Source organism: Neoarius graeffei, chromosome 6 (genome assembly GCF_027579695.1).
Source record: "Neoarius graeffei isolate fNeoGra1 chromosome 6, fNeoGra1.pri, whole genome shotgun sequence".
Classification (NCBI taxonomy): Eukaryota; Metazoa; Chordata; class Actinopteri; order Siluriformes; family Ariidae; genus Neoarius; species Neoarius graeffei.
In genome coordinates this window covers 81,468,611-81,486,634 of record NC_083574.1, presented here as the reverse complement: position 1 = coordinate 81,486,634, position 18,024 = coordinate 81,468,611, and the positions used below count along the sequence as shown (strand labels likewise).

The window sequence follows — 18,024 nt, the reverse complement described above, 5'->3', positions numbered from 1 at the left end:
AACCTGTCCATCTGGCTCAAACCAACACCCATGCCACAGTGAAAGTCACAGAGATCACGATTTTTCCCCATTCTGATATTTGAAGTAAACATTAACCGAAGCTCTTGATTTGTATCTGCATGATTTTATGCATTGTGCTGCTGTCAAGGGATTGGCTGATTAGATAACTGCATAAAACAGCAGGTGTATGGACATTCCTAATAAAGTGGCTGGGGAGTGTGTGCCCTCCCACCACTCATTCACTCTCACTCATTATCTCTAGCCGCTTTATCCTTCTACAGGGTCGCAGGCAAGCTGGAGCCTATCCCAGCTGACTACGGGCGAAAGGCGGGGTACACCCTGGACAAGTCGCCAGGTCATCACAGGGCTGACACATAGACACAGACAACCATTCACACTCACATTCACACCTACGGTCAATTTAGAGTCACCAGTTAACCTAACCTGCATGTCTTTGGACTGTGGGGGAAACCGGAGCACCCGGAGGAAACCCACGCGGACACGGGGAGAACATGCAAACTCCACACAGAAAGGCCCTCGCCGGCCCCGGGGCTCGAACCCAGGACCTTCTTGCTGTGAGGCGACAGCGCTAACCACTACACCACCGTGCCGCCGCCCTCCCGCCAGCTAATACTAAATTAGCACTGGTTAAATGAACAATGTTACAAATGGACTATGTATCCCTATTCCAAACAAGCAGCGGTCAGGTCCCTGAATGACTATTGCCCAGAGGCTTTGCCCCCCTTAATTATGAAGAGTTTTGAACGACTTCCCTTAAAACATTAAAAAGTAACATCCCCCTTCCCTAGACAAATCCCAATTTGCTTGCAGGGCAAATAGGTCAACTGAGGACACTGTCTAATTGGCAATTCACACTTGGGACAGTGGGACAGCTATGTCAAGATGCTGTTCATTGATTACAGCTCAGCATTTAACACCATGCCCCCAACAAGCTGGCCATTAACTAAACAAGACCACAAGACAGTGGCATGGGTAAGCAATCCTCTTCCCCCATAACACTGAACAGTGGAGCACCCCAGGGCTGTGTGCTGTCCTATACTCCCTCTTCACATATGACTGCAACCTTCTCTATGATTCCAATATCATAAAGTTTGGCAGATGACACCATGATCTCCAACAATGAGTCAGGCTACAGGGAAGTGTTTGAGAACCTGAAAAGCTGGAATCGAGACAAAAAAAAACCTCTATTCAAGGAAAACTAAATCATCTGAGACTTCAGGAGACTCAAACAAATCAGTCACCACCCTCAGCATCAATGATTCAGAGCTCCGGGTTCCTTGGAGTCGATATCAGCCAAGACCTGTCATGGTCCTTCAACAGGACATTGATGGCCAAAAATGTTCTTCAGAAGTTTTTCATGAGGAACCTGAAGAAATCACAGTGCAAGTCCTGTAACAGCTGCTGGTCAATGATCTCATTGTACTTGTACAGTGACAATAAACATATCTTAAAGCAGATACGCAGGACCTTTATTTTTAAATAAATTTCTGAGTGGATAGTATCTCCATCATTGACCACAAATTTGGCATTCGAGCTGCCCCGCTGAGCCAGCCAGCCCTGAGCGCATGACGTCACTGCGGTAACCGGTTTTAAAGGACATGGGACATGGATTTTTTTCTGGGTATAATTATGTATAAAGGACATAAGAAATGCCATCTAAATCACTGCAGGGCGTCAAAAATGTGAAAATCATCACATTATTCAACTTTTTTATACATCAGCGTAAAACAATGATTCGTTAATTAGCTAAGCGGTCACGTGACCCGTAACGTCACAAACTTTTCAAGGAGCCAGCGCTTGGGTATCTAATGTAAACAGGTTACCGAAATGGACACCATCGACAGTGACATTCCTGATGTTTCACAGAGATGTGAAGTTAGACCCTATCAATTCGAACCGATAGCTGGAAATTCACATGAACATGGATCTTGTCTTTACTCTGACGGGTCAGATGATTCTGAGAGTGAGAGTTCATTCAATCCCCATGAAACTGAAAGCAGTCGGCTCGATAACACTTCCTGGTAAGTTAAAAACAATTCTGCTCAAAGGCTAATGATCTGTTGAAAGAAGTATTATTTTTGTATCATACATTGAAAGTTCATCATAGATCTAGCTAAAGTCCGTTGCAAGCTAGGTTTTTTTTGCTGATATTTTTCGAGATTGATTGAGATACAATGCTTCCAGAGTCCGAGATGAAAACATTCAAAATGGTGAAACGAGTCAGAATTATGATAATCAATAATTGATACACCCAAAATTATAATACTAATCCTTACCGCATGAGGCCCATGGTAAAACCACACTTCCAGGAGGGGCTGCCGTCTGCCTCCCAAGCCGGCCGAGAGCACTCCTCGTCGGGCACGGCCAGGCGGGCGAATGCCCTGTCTAAAAAAATAATGGTACAACTCCGAGTGAAGGTATCAATGCGCTGTCGAAGCACGCAGAAGGTGTTAGTACGCCTGTCATTATAGTGCGGACTTTCCATAGCACAGAAAATCACCACGTTTCAATTTGTGTAACTGAACTTTGTTTCATGTCACTGGTCATATAAACCTATGTAAACAGGAAAAACGTGGAAGAGTTTGGTCGCATCTAACTACAGCCCCAAAAAATACCATTGGTCATGCTGAGCCTAGCTACATTGCTAACAGGAGTAACAGCGCGTCTGACTGACTGGGAGGTCGCAATACACCATGATGTTCAATGTACGTTAAACACTCTAAAAACGAAACAATTTTCTTGTCATCCAAGACACAAAAACTATTTTGTCACATTCGTCATCATGATTCACACTTCTCCATATTCATCTACCCGCTTGTGCTGTACCCGAAAGTTTTTGTGACGTATGATCACGTGACAGCGGCTCTTCCGGTTGTAAAATATGCATATCAGAGCTCGAGCAGAAATGCCATATAATCATCACGAATATAACGATTTTGCTGAATTTAATAGATAATTTTGTGTTTGTTGATGCAATTATTTCATATTTTTAATGGAAAGAAACTGATATAGCGTGCATTTATGTTTCATGTCCCATGTCCTTTAAGGCTGAGGCCTTTTACAGCTATAGACCAAAGTCATATAAATAAAAATTTATGGTGAAAGTAAGAAATACCGTTACCGACTTGCTCAACTGAGACTGCTTTGACTTCACTGATTGTGGGTTGACTCATTAAAACAGGATAAGTGTTATAACTTATGCAACATACATGTACATGCATGCATTTTCACTGATGAAACATAAAAGGCTAATTAAATAAAATCAAATGAACTAAGACAATCACATTCTGAAGCAAATTAAATAATCTTATACTGGTAACTTAAACACACAATACAAGTTACATGTATTAAGCTAAATGCAGGTAAACAATGTGTTGTTTTTGTTGTTTTTTTATCCAAATGAGAGTTGGAGTCATGAATGCAACATCAATCCACCTGTTGTGTTGCTGCACTGGCCAAAAACACATCTACAGTACGTGGCATGGTGATAAATTAGCTCAAACTGGAGGATCAGAGTTACAGTCAGCTCTGTGTTTTAGCTCTGCTTCTATCTAGTTTTTCTGGATTACCAGTGACTACTGCGAATAGAGCAGTTGGCATCCAGGAAAGACTGGAGGGTGGTCAGGGAAGACTGACTGGCAGCAGGAAAGACTGCACCGGGTGTGGACGGGCTAGTTACCCACTCCACAAGTCCTTATCAAGATGACTTTGGACAGCCTAACTACTGTAACTATGAGCACAAGAAAGGAAAAACAGCCTGAAGGTCCACCGAGAGGTGGGATGGAAGATGGACCAAACATGGTATGAACTGGAACGGCAATTACTAATGAGCAAAGGGCCCTGAGAAAATGTAGCTGCAGTTGGGCGAACGTGACAACTCATAGGGGCCTGCGCATCCATCAGGGGAAGACAAAGTGTGGTGGAGTAAGCCAGATGCAATCTTGCGCTGCCCTAGCAGATCAGACAAGTAGGAGACAGAGCCTGGTTGAGCACCACAGTGCTACTGTTTCCAATATTGCAGATGGCCAGAGGGAAGAAGAGCACCTTTCCCAGCAGCAGGAGCACAGACAACATCTAGTGCCCACCCTACACAATGAGCAGCAGGAGGAGACCCCTAGCAGTGAACCCCTGACACGAATAAGGAGGGAGAAGCCTGTTCGACAACCTAAAGTCAGGTGGCCCAAAGCCAGTGACAAAGAGGCATGGAGAAGTTTCGATCATGATCTGCATGTCATCCTTGGGAAGTCGCTGCAAGGCAACGTAACCACCAAGCTGAACCTCTTTGGTAACATCATATATGAAGGTAAGGAGAGGTTTGGGGAAATGGTCCGGAGGAAGACCACGGCCAGGGAGCCGAGAGAAGGAGATATACAATCTCGTGAAGGAGAGGAGGTCCCTCAGGAAGGCCTGGAGGAAGGCTGAAGACAATGAGAAGGAAGGATTCAAGGCACTCTGGGTCCAAATCAGAGGGAGGCTTGCAACCTTGCGGAGGGTGGAGCGGATTTGAAGATGGAGAAGTAGGAAAGAGAAAGAGAGGGTGAAGTTCTTCCAGGACCCCTTCAAGTTTGCCAGGGGTCTCCTTGAGGAGAAAAAGAATGGGAGGCTGGAAGCCACACCACAGGAGCTTGAAGAGCACATGAAAAGCCAGCTAAGTGATCAGGAGAGGAACATTCCTCTTGGTTCACCAGGATATGTGCCCCGTCCTGCCGAGCCTGAATCCCAGTTCGATACAACACCACCAAGGTGGGCGGAGATCAGGCAAGTGGTAGAAAAAGCAAGATCTGCCTCAGCACCAGGCCTGAATGGTGTGCTTTATAGGGTATACAAGAGCTGCCCTATGGTATTGAAGTTCCTTTGGAAACTGATGAGAGTCGTCTGGAAGACCCAAGCCATCCCATCTGAGTAGACCAAGGCAATAACCACCTTCATCCCAAAAGAACAGGATTCCCATAACATCAACCAGTTCAGAGGAATTGCCCTACTGAATGTGGAAGGGAAGATTTTCTTCTCAGTGGTGGCGAAGAGAGTGACTAGCTATCTCCTAGAGAACAAGTACATCGACACCAGCTGCCAAAAGGCAGGCATCCCAGGATTCCCAGGCTGTGTGGAACATTCAACAATGATTTGGAACCAGATTCAGACAGCCAAGTGTGAGAAGTCCGACCTGCATGTTGTATGGCTGGATCTGGAAAACGCCTATGGTTCTGTCCCTCACCAGCTCATCACCTTTGCCTTAGAATTCTTCCACATGCCAACCTGCATTCAGAGGCTGGTATCCAACTACTTTAACAGTTTTCAAGTTTGCTACTCCACACAGGACATTACCACCAGCTGGCACCAACTTGAGAAAGGCATCGCAATGGGCTGCTCAATTTCTCCCATCATCTTTACGGCAGCCTTCGAGGTGATTCTGATTGGCAGTAGGTAGATGGGGCCAGGAATAAGATCACAGTCAGGCCAGCGACTACCAGCCTTGCGGAGTTACATGGATGATGTAACAAGCCTGCTACAAACAGCGCCGTGTACTGCCAGGGTCTTAAAGAGGTTTGAAGAACTCCTTGGATGGGCCAGAATGAGAATCAAACCATCAAAGTCCCGCAGTTTGTCGATCCGGAAGGGAGCCAGAAATGACCTCATCTCCTTCATAGTGGATGGAGAAAGGATCCCATTGTTGGCTGAACAACCAGTCCGAAGCTTGGGAAGGCTGTATACAGCTGAGCTGTCTGACACCCATATGCCTGCCACCATTATGCATCAGCTTACGGATGGGCTGGAGAAGATTGACAAGTGCCACCTCCCAGGGAAGCTCAAAGTCTGGTGTTATCAAGTCACCCTCTATCAGCGCCTGATGTGGCCCCTGAAGTTGTGTGAGATCACCTCATCCACAGTAATGAAGATGGATGCTAAAGCCAACAGTTTCATCCGCAAGTGGCTTGGTTTACCCCGAAGCCTTTCCAACATAGGCCTATTTGGGAAAACCACACTTCAGTTGCCACTGAAGTCCATTAACCTAGGCTACAGACAGGAGAAGGCAAGGCTCGTGCTAGAGCTGAGAGACTCAACTGACCCGTTTGTAAGAAACACCAAGGCACCGGTCCGAACAGGACGCAAATGGAAGGCAGAGGAGGCTGTCAACCAGGCCATCAGCAGGCTTATGCACACCAAAGTTGTGGGCAGGACACAGTCAGGGAGAGCTGGTTTGGGGTGGGGAACAGCCAAGTTTTGGTCCAAGGCTACAAGAAAGGAGAGGAAAGAGCTGGTGATTGAAGAGGTGGTCAGGCACGAGGAAGAGCAATATAAGATCAAGGCACTCAGCCAACCACAGCAAGGGCGATGGACAACCTGGGAAGGAGTCGTCAATAGGACCATCAAGTGGCCCGACGTGTGGAAGATGCCTCAAGCAAGGCTTAGTTTCCTCATTCGGGCCACCTATGACACCCTCCCCAGCCCAAGCAATCTGAGTCAGTGGTACGGCTCAGAGGAAAGTTGTCAGCTCTGCAACGCCCTAAACCCAAGTTTACAACATATCCTGTCCAGTTGCAAGATAGCCCTGGCTCAGGGTAGGTACAGGTGGCGGCACGATCTGGTCCTGCGGAAGCTCACGGAAGTCCTTGAGGTGCAGAGGATGGAAGCAGCCAAAGACCCTCCTTCCAAGACATGGACGCTGATCTGCTTCATTGGACAAGGGGCTGGAGCTCAGAACATCAGCCAGAGGGAGAGATCACCACTGTTAACACCTGGACGTGACTGGAACTTAAGGGTGGACCTTGATCGGCAGCTCAAGTTTCCACCAGAGATAACCACCACCTCTCTGAGACCAGACATCATCCTGTGGTCCCCTGCAGTCAAGACAGCAATCCTGGTAGAGCTAACCGTCCCTTGGGAAGGAGGAATGGAGGCTGCTTTTGAAAGGAAGAGGGACAAATACACCGAGCTGGTAGCCGAGTGCCGAGAAGCTGGATGGTCGACCATTATCTACCCTGTGGAGGTTGGCTGCAGGGGGTTCATTGGAACATCCATCCAGCGCCTCCTCAGGAAGATTGGAGTGACCGGAACAAAGCTGAAGAGAGCATCCAGGGACTTGGCAGAAGAGGCGGAAAGAGCCAGTTTCTGGCTGTGGCTGAGAAGGAAGGACATGTTGTGGGGGAAAGAGGGGTCCTGGGGTGGCTGCAGGGGGCGGCAGGGAGACATCCCTGTCATTGCTCCACCACCGTGAGATGTTCCGGGAATAATGGAGCAAAACATCAATGAAGGGTGGCTTCCGGCTGATGACCCTGCAGTTACCCCATTGTTACCGTCGGAGGTGCATCAGGCAGTAACGCCATGCAGGTAGTCCTTACCTGTGCTTCTACTTAGTATAGCAGAAATGGCGATGAGACCAATAGACTTCCTGCTGTCACGTTACAGACATCAAGGTCATTCATTTAGACTGCTACCTATATAAATCACTTTAATCGTAAAAATTACTATATTAGATTTATTGTTCACACTTAAAACTATTCCTGTGCCATTCTTGAGGTCTCAAGGCATTTATAAACAAAAGTGAGGCCATGGCTCTGCGTATATGCTTTAAGTGTTGCATCATAAATAACTCTGATTTTTTTTCTGCTATAATCAACAGATTTCATAGAGAATTAACAAGAAAATTTGAATTCATATGAAATACAAATTTATCCTGGATAGGATGGCAGTCAATTCAGAGCCTGTCTTGGGAACATTGATGCAAGGTAACCTGGATACAACTCCCATCAATTACTGGGAATCACATACACAACCACGTGTATGCTCATTCACACCAGTGCACACTTTAGAGCAGTTAATCCACTTACTAAAATGTTTTTGAATGGGGGGAGAAAACTAATGTTAAAAGAATACCTACACACATAGGAAGTACATCCACACAGACAGTAACCCATGTTTAGTGTAAAACCTTAGACTGTGCCACCTGAGCCTCTTTTTCTCTCTGTGCTTCCACGGAAGGCGGTCGCATTCTGCTCTCCCTCTCCGTCCTTTTTTTTCTGTTTGTGCTTCTGTGTCTTGTCTCATTTGCTGTACTTTTTGAAGAGACTCTCCCTGCATTACTTTCTAAACTAAAAAAAGCATGGAATTGATAAACTGGTCTCCTAATGAAATTGACACAGTTTTCTCGACGAGAAGCCTGGGTTCGGGGGAACCCGTCTGTCCTGCCGGAACATTTGCGGCTGGTTACACGATGGACATGTGGGAGCGGTGGCGGGTCGTGTGCCTGGCAATTCTTTCTGTGGAGGACATTGAAGATACCTACCTATTCGGAACCATGATTACAGGACTTTTGCTGATTGGATTAGGCATTGCCCTGGTATATCGAGGAAATCAGACAACGGTGACAGCTGTTCAAAGCCCCACAAAGCTGCCCGATATGATTGGAGTGGTGGGCAAAGCTGTTGGCACTCGGATTGTGGACATTCAGAACTTTAACCACAAAATGGTTATCTCGGAGCAGCTTTCAGCTTTGCAAGGAATACGTTTTTCGGAGATCAATTTGAATTTGAATAGAATGGACGGAATGGACAGATATGGACGAGTGGTGTGGACGTGCAAAGACTGCGTCTGGAAAGACCAAACAATTTATATCTTATCAACATTCGGCTCCCTGAGACAGCACCGGCCTCAGTTCAGGCCGTTGCTGAGGAAACATTTCCCCCTGAAGGTCACTGCCGGGAGACACTCTCGCATTCCTTCTCTAACTTTCCGTGGTCGCCATTTTTACCCCCAGTGTGACAAGCGGGTGCGTGACCAGCACCTTCATGGCTGCAGGAGCAGACGGATGCTTGCTTGCGCTGGATTACCTCCTCCCCTCCCCCCTCCCCCCCTACCCCTGATTCCCCCCCTCAAGTCCCATGTTTAAAGTGTACTTGTGTTGTTGTGTGCTTATGTGCAAAGTTTTTTTAAATGTTCCCACACTCTACTCCTGACAGGAGCATAGTGGGGGGGTATTTTTTCCTTATCTCTCCTCATGTTGTGTTTCCTTTTTATCTTCTTCCCTGTCTTCCTGTCCTGTCTACCCTATGTCAATTGTATGTTGTATATGTACGGACAGCTTGACGGCTAATTTCTCTGGTACATGTGACTAGTGACAATAAAGGGCATCATTAAAACATGCAGCATTATTACCTCACCCACAATGGAATAAGTGGGGCAAGGTATCGTAAATCAGTGCGGTTTGTTTGTTTGTGTGACTGTTAACAATGTAGTGTCCAGACACTTGCACCGATTGACTTCAAATTTTCAGGGTAGGTCGGCAATGGTCTGTAGATTACTTGATTACATTTTGGGGGTAATCGGGTCAAGGTGAAGGTCAAGGTCACTAGAAAGGTCAACATTTCAGTCAAAATAACATTTTCCATTATAACTCAAAAATGGTTGCCGATAGAGAGATGTTTAATATTATGAGCATATAGGAACTCCTATATGGTCTTTAATTTGGCAACATGATCTTTGACCTTGAGTGACCTTGAAAGGTCAAACTCAAGGTCACTGATTTTCAGAGGGCTGTAACTTGAAAACAGTTGATGGTAGACAGATATTTAACATTATCAACTTATAAGGAGTGCCATATGGGCTTTTATTTGGCACCATTATCTTTGCCCTTGAGTGACCCTGAAAGGTCCAACTGAAGGTCGTGGGTTTTCAAAGGGCTATAACTTTAAAATGGTTCGTGATAGCCAGATGTTTACCATTATCAACATATAAGAAGTCCCATATGAACCTTCAGTTGCTGCCATGACCTTTGAACTTGAATGACTTTGAAATGTCAAACTCAAGGTCATGGACTTTCATAGGACTATAACCTGACAGCTGATGGTTGAAAAATATTACCATTATCAACATATAGGTATAAAATAAGTGCTGCTGGGTGAGGTTTTTTTGCCTGGCAACACTTATTTTTGCTCAGTTGGCTTTCCTGAACTAGTCTTCAAGGTAGCCTCTCATCTCATTCTCATCTCATTATCTCTAGCCGCTTTATCCTTCTACAGGGTCGCAGGCAAGCTGGAGCCCATCCCAGCTGACCACGGGCGAAAGGCGGGGTACACCCTGGACAAGTCGCCAGGTCATCACAGGGCCCAAGGTAGCCTCAAGCAGAAAAAAAAAGCTGTTTAAGAAAATAGAAAAATGTAAATAAGTGTCACATTGCTTATATAGCTAGGCTAGCAGATGATCAGCTTCATCAATTTAAGACACTTTTGATAGCATTTCATATTTGTATGAGCACGTACTTGTGTTCCAGATGTTGTCACAACTGGCCCAGGGAAGCTGGTACTTGAAGGAGAAGATCAAATAGAGCAGTGCCCAGGCCAGGATCATGATGTAACACATGCAGCTATACAGTTCAATCACTTGGCCTGCATAGCCAACACCTGAAAGAGGACATACAGTAGAGCCAGTAAGTTACAGACCACAGGGAATAAGGTTCCAAACACTGCAAAGGGAAAGCACTGTATGACCTCAAGTATATGAACACCTGAAATTTAAACACATACGTGTGCCTTCCTTAAACTGTGCCCCCAGAGTTGGAAACATACAATTGTCTAGAAGCTACAACTGGCTGATTCTCAAAGCCCTTGAGAAATTTGTTGTGTTAGAGGATAGAAGAGCAATATGTGATGTGTTGAATGTCAATCCTGGGGGTGTCATGTTTCTGCAGTTAAATAATGATAAAACCAACATCCTGGGTGAGTTGATGTCCCTGTCTGTAAAGGCGAAACACTGAGTAAAAAAGCTGGGTGTTTTTTGTTAATAGCAACCTCAGTTTTAGGACCCACATAAGTACTGTCTGCAAAACAGCATTCTATCACTTTCAAAAACATATTCAAGGTCTGTTACATTCTCTCAACTCCTGATAGTAAGAAACCTACACGTCCATTTTTGTCAACTCATTTGGATTACTGCAAGACTCTTATCTGGTTTACAGAAAATGAAAAATGCTACTGCATGAATCGTGACATGTACAAGAATGTGAGCTCACAGTGGTTTTTAAACAGCTACATTGGAAACCGGTGTCTTTTAGATTTAAATTTAAGACGTTTACTCATTTTTAAATGCCTTAATGGTCTTGCTCCACTGTATCTTGTGAATTAATACAAACATTCCAGAGTCTCAGATAAACAGAAATATTCTGGTCATAGATATGTAGGATCAAAACCCAGCCATGGTGAAATAATCAGGAATGTTTATTTTATCAACAGCCACCCACAAAACTTCAGATTATTTTATTTTCAGTCATATTTGGACACAGCAAATTGGTAACTTAAAGGAGTTTCAAACACTACACAGATTACTGTTGTTTCATTATCTCTACCAAGGTGATCATACAACCCTGGGAAACTGGTAAAATGGACAAGATGTTTATGTTAAACCCAGTGTGCCTGGCACCTTGCTGAGCATCTGACCCCTAAGACACAATGGTTTACCTTTGACTGACCTTAAACAGATTCCCAAGAAAAGGAGTCTTCCTTGGAACTAAGAACAATGAAAATGTTATGAACTGACCGCTTAAAGTCTCCCCCCCCAAAAAAAAAAAAAAAATCCTCAGTATGTTATTGGTGCTGTTGAAAAAAAATCTTTGCTACCGGTACAAATGAATGTTTATGCAAACTGAAACAATGAAACATTCAGGAAATGCACACATACACATGTGGGCAGAACACAGGGGATGCTCCTTAGTAAGAGAAAAGTTCTTTAAGAATCAATTTATTGCCAGACTAGTGTGTTTTATGTGTGTGTGCCCATCTAAAGGGTAGACTAATCAGTATTTTAAATCATGTGAATGTATCCTGTCCTAGGCCTAATCTAATAAGTATGTTTATGCCAAACAACTGATGATTTTTGAGTGCATAAAGATTCATTGAATGTGTTTTGATGTTCTTTTGAAGCACTGACATGTAGTCTGTATTAATATGTTGTTTCAGCGGGGTGTGATTGTTGGCTGTGGACAGAGAGGAGTCAGGTAGAACCAGATGGTAACACATGAAGAATCTCACGTATAAAATCACTAACAATCCACTAATGTGCGTTTATTTATTTATTTATTTATTTATTTTTTATTTTTTCGTGTGCTAGAACAGGAACCGGGGCTATCCACTAATGTGTGGCTTGCCAGAGAGAGAACCAGCACAGTGCTGGTGTGTGTGGTATTAAAGATAGCTGAAAAGTTCTGATTAAAACAAACTCACCCGATGTTGTTAAATTATGAGAGTGTTGCCTGTGTGTTATTCCATGAGTTCTGGAACCACATAAAACGAGTTTTAAAATTTTGCCTCTACTATATCTGGGATTGCATTTCTCCAAAGCACCCAAGGGGCAAGGTCAAAGCCCACTAGCCAAATTACTATTTTGCATTATCAAACAGACATGACTAGCTCACAACATTAGATTGGCGACCTGCCCAGGGTGTACCCCACCTCTCACTTACGTTATGTTAGATAATATTAGCCAGGTTCTTTAATAATAAAGTACAAAGTAAATGCAATTAAAAATGGCACACTACATAAAATATCTCAAGTTAAATTTGCATCTTAAAAAAATCTGCCCACTCAATTTTTGCCATGTAATTTAGCTGCCTGTGGCATTTTGATATCAAAGTTAGCAAATTTGTCTAAACATCAAATATTGATATCAAGTAAAATTCAGTCTAGCAGTTCTTTTAGAAACCAAACCAGAATTAACAAGAAGACAGTCACCTATATCCCCCGCCCTATATACACACCAACTATATACCAAGTTTCAAGATATTATTCATCACATTTTTCAAGTTCTGCTCCAGGAAACCAACCCTGCCTCTCTACACTGACCTCAGCAGCCCATGGCATAAGCCCACCAGACCTTTGGTCAAGTTGAGATAAAAATTTAAATTTCTCACATTTCTTAGTATCAAAAGGCACACATACATTACATAATCAACACATACCAACTTTCAAGACCATACCACTCATAGTTTTCAACTTCTGCTCCCGAAACAAAACCTACCCCTAAGAGTAACCTGAGAGACTAATGGCCCTTTTCCACTACCCTTTTTCAGCTCACTTCAGCTCGCTTCAGCTCACTTTAGCCCGACACGGCTCGCATTTCGACTACCTTAGAGCAGCACAACTCAGCTCGCTTCAGCCCTGCTTAGCACCCAAAACTCACACAGTTTTGGAGTAGGGCTGAAGTGAGCCAAACCGAGCCGAGTGGGGCTAGGGGCGTGAGGAGACACTCCCCTGTGCACTGATTGGTGAGGAGGAGTGTCCTCACATGCCCACACACGCCCCGCGAGCACGCTGGGATCTGTAAACACCGTAAACCCGGAAGAAGAATAATTACGAATTACGAGAATTTCTGAAGCCTTATGTGCCTCGCCTCATCTATACGCTCTTGCCAGTGTCTGTTGGCGTTGTCGGCGACAACAAGCCACAGCACCAAGACTAGCAACACTAACGACTCCATGTTTATTGTTTACTATCCGGGTCGTGAGACTACCGCTTAAAAGATCATTGATGTCACTGTTTGCGCCGCCTAACAACATCACGTGACGTCCACCCACTTTCGCTAACTCCACCCAATGTGTCCACCCACTTCCAGCCAGCACAGTTCAGCGTGGTTGTAGTCGAAATGCAACTCCAACAGCCCCACTCAGCTCGACTCAGCCCAACTCAGCCATGTTGGTAGTGGAAAAGCGGCATAAGTCTGAAATTGTTTCCATAGAAACATGAAAAATACAATTCTCAAATTTCTTAGTCAAAATTTTCTCAAATTTCTTAGTAAAGGTACATCTACATCACCTTGTTAACATGTATACCAAGTTTCAAATCCGTATCATGAATACTTTTGGATATATGCTCCGGCAACGAACATTGCTCTTAGAAACTAAATCAAAATCTAATTTTTATGTAAAAATTTGAAGATACTTTTTTTTAAATCCAATATATCAAAAGGCACCAGTTCACATGTTGCTTGATATGTATACAAAGTTTCATGAAGATATCTTCAGTAGTTTTAAAGATATGGCCCAGAAACGAAAACGTGATTGGATGGACGGACAGCCAGAACCTGTTTCTATATCCCCTGCCAAGCTTCATTTGGGTGGGGGACAAAAATAACAACAGAAGATATCATTTTTGCATGTAAAAATATTTTAGGAAACAATTTCAGTGACAAGTTACCTCAATAATTTTACTCTAGCTGTCACCAGCACGAATCCTCTCATTGTCAAAATGGTAGTTTCGAACTTGTACAAGTTCCATGATGCTTATCACACATGCTGGCCAAAGTCACAGGAATTTAGCATTACCCAGTGTCATAATGCATGAAACGCACACTTGCCAACCAAAGCCAATTAACTACTACTGTATTTACAACATAAACCAGCCTTTACCCACTTCAAGAGCACTTTGAATATAGTTGTTAAAAACAAGTAGGAGGGCGGCACGGTGGTGTAGTGGTTAGCGCTGTCGCCTCACAGCAAGAAGGTCCTGGGTTCGAGCCCTGGGGCCGGCGAGGGCCTTTCTGTGCGGAGTTTGCATGTTCTCCCCGTGTCCGCGTGGGTTTCCTCCAGGTGCTCCGGTTTCTCCCACAGTCCAAAGACATGCAGGTTAGGTTAACTGGTGACTCTAAATTGACCGTAGGTGTGAATGTGAGTGTGAATGGTTGTCTGTGTCTATGTGTCAGCCCTGTGATGACCTGGTGACTTGTCCAGGGTGTACCCCGCCTTTCGCCCGTAGTCAGCTGGGATAGGCTCCAGCTTGCCTGCGACCCTGTAGAAGGATAAAGCGGCTACAGATAATGAGATGAGATGAGATGAAAAACAAGTAGGAAGGTAAATGTTATTCAAGTTGAAAATAGAGAGAGCTTGCATTAATGTAACACTACTTAGAGTAAGACTTACAGTGTAACATACTTGAGTAACCCCATAGGCCATTTGCAGGAATTGGTCACATGTCAATTTTCCCCATAGCAACAAACCTGTGGTGGGCAAGCTAACTTGACATTCCTTGACAACCATAAGAGTTTGACTGGCGGTGCGAAGCAATCCATTTCTATAATAGCTGTTTTTACCTTTTCTACTGTCTTTTTTGACCCGAATTTTCATGTGTACTTGGAAAAAGTTTGTGGTTTTAACTTCTGTCATAAGTTAAAGTGAATAATTGAACATAAAAGAGAATTTTTTGGACTTAAGTTGGTCGCTGCCGAAAGAAATTCACGTGCGAAATGGTGGATTTCTCAGGTATGTTTATAACTTATAATTTCTCCTTTTCTATCTTTATCATTTGCTTACTGTAGTTTGCACCCTGTCCAGGTTTTTTGACCATGAGATCCTACACTTTCAGCAGCAACCAACTTGAGTCCAAAAAACTAAATGATTCGGCCAATACGGCCAATGATTCGCTTTAACTTACGACAGAAGTTAAAACCACAAACGTTTTCCAAGTACACATGAAAATTTGGGTCAAAAAAGACAGTAGAAAAGGTAAAAACAGCTATTATAGAAATGGATTGCTTCGCATCGCCAGTCAAATTCTTATGGTTGTTAAGGAATGTCAAGTTAGCTTGCCCACCACGGGCTTGTTGCTATGGGGAAAATTGACACGTGACCAATTCCTGCAAATGGCCTATTAGTTAAAATTCCCCCAGTGAAATCCCTCACTTGAGTTACTATCATGCTACTGATTTCCAGGAGGTTGTAATCAGAGGTCTTCAATTTTATCTGCAGAGGGCTGGTGTATTATACTGTGAGCAATAAATAATGATAAGTTTCTCAATGGCTGGCATTAGCAGTTTTATTCATATAATCTCTAGAAATTGAGAGGATGTTCAGAGGTGTTCAGTGACCACTGAGCTGCAGACATTTTTGTTTATTTTTTGAGTGATTCACATAGTGAAGAGATTGTAATATAAAATCTGATATTTTATGTACAAGAGTATACAATGAAATGAAAAAAGTGTCAAATCAATGTCATGATCAGACTATGTGCAGGCTGTTTGGCTAAATCAAATAGTGCATGCATTTAAAACCAAACCAAAAAAAAAAAAAAACCCTCTGATCCTGAGTATGTGTAGAGCAGATCAGTCAACACATACTGTTTTGAATATTGTGCACAAATTCACAAGTTGGGTTAATTTTCAAAACCTATACATAACCGTGTAAAAAACTGAATTCTTCCAGCAGAGTTTTATTTAATATTGACAATGTGTAAACTAGAGTGCCATACATAATTTATGTAGTTTTTCTACACATTCCTTCTACAAGTGTAAGGACTTTGAGTGGCTCACATGATCACCCTTCTGCATGTCTAACTGAGGCACAAAAAGATGAAGTTCAAGACACACACACACACACACAAGTTGATGGCTGCATAATTAATATGTCACAAGTTGAACTTGAACACAGATCCATGAGGTAGTTTATTACTTTGTTTACACGTAGCTGGGTATTTATGAAAATGGGTATAGTCTCCTCCCCCGTACTAGAAAGTAATTCCGTTTACACAATACTCAAAAACAGCCAGGGAAGGCTGTCAAAAACATGTCAAACTAATAGAAAGCCAACCAGAGATCTGAAAGCCAAGGAGGAGGGACCATCAGATCACAATGCTAAAACTCCGTTTTCCCTATAGCACGGAGAAAAGTCCGTTTTCCACTATTTACACGCAGGCATGAAAATGGAGTTTTCATAAATCTCCACTTTACCTGGAGATTTCGAAAGCAGCCATTTTCAGTGACTGAAACCTCCGTTTACGTGTAAATGATGGGTGCAACCGCATAAATAAATATCCGTTTTTACAGATACCCGGCTACGTGTAAACAGGGTCTATGACTACTGAGGGAAGCCATGGCCTCAAGGTTAGAGAAGCAGTTTTGAGACCAAAAGGTCACCAGTTCGATTCCCTGGACCAGCAGGAATGGCTGAAGTGCCCTTGAGCACCCTAACCCGCAACTGCTCCTCAGGCTGCTCTGGGTATGTTGTACATTGCTCTGGATAAGAGCATCTACTAAATGCCATTAATATAATGTAATGATAATGTAATGAGTACAATGCACCCTTGTGTCACTTACCCTCAGCCAGTGGGCAGATATGTTGCCAGCATGTGATGCCCCCCTCTTGTGTGTACTGTCCCACAGCAGTTTCCAGAAGGAAGAGGGGCAAACCACAGGTCACAGCAAACACCAAGTAGGGCACCAAAAACACCCCTAATAACATGCAAACCATGCCGACCTCCAAATTAGTTACAAAATATTTGTACATACTAAAATCCTGTTCTTGTAGTTGAATGTTTTATAAAATTTTTAAGTCAGAGAAAGCATGATGAATCATTAATACAACATACAGTATAAAAAGAGCCAATAGACAACATAATACCCCTTTCAGTGCTCTTACCTCCTCCATTCCTGTAGCAGAGGTAGGGGAATCTCCAAACATTGCCCAGACCCACGATGTCTCCTGCTACAGCCAGAAGGAATTCAATTTTACTGTCCCAGAGTCCCCTCGCTTCTAATTTTCTATTTTTCAACATCTCTTAATGAAGTGCTGTCTCCTGCTATGCTGAACTGCTGTCTCTTTGATTCCTGGCTCCACAGCCCAGTTTGACACTTTGAGCTGTTGTCTGTACTTCTCCCAGACTTTAAAAAAAAGGGGCGGAGGGGCAAACAATTGTCCATATTTATGCCCACAGGTCACCTTGGCTAAACTGTGAAGGGGTGTGGTCAAAACTGAACTGAAAAGACAAAGTGGGAGAGAGAACAGGTGAGATGTGTTATATTTATAATTAAGACGCACATACATAATTGATTTTAGGGAATGCTGAGAGTGGACTTCATATATACAGTGCCCTCCACAATTATTGACATCCCTTGTAAAGATTAGTAAAAAGGGTTAGAAAAAAAAATCCACCTTTTGGTGAAGAAGCTTTATCTTACACTGAAAAAAAAAGAAAAGAAAAATGCAACCTTTATTGAAATGAATTTATTCAGAGAAAAACAAATCCCTCA

General features: G+C 43.4%; 1 protein-coding gene across 1 annotated transcript in view; it reads right to left on the bottom strand.

Annotated features, from left to right (window-relative positions):
- LOC132888109 (sodium- and chloride-dependent GABA transporter 3-like) overlaps positions 1-17,549 on the bottom strand; it is a 70,302-nt gene extending 52,753 nt beyond the window's left edge. Inside the window, exons 1-3 of the mRNA XM_060924105.1 lie at positions 17,414-17,549; positions 17,092-17,226; positions 10,278-10,418 (exon numbers count right to left, since the gene is read on the bottom strand). Coding sequence (XP_060780088.1) covers positions 10,278-10,418; positions 17,092-17,226; positions 17,414-17,549 — 412 coding nt within the window. The remainder of the gene's footprint in view (positions 1-10,277; positions 10,419-17,091; positions 17,227-17,413) is intronic.
- Positions 17,550-18,024: the final 475 nt, after the last annotated feature.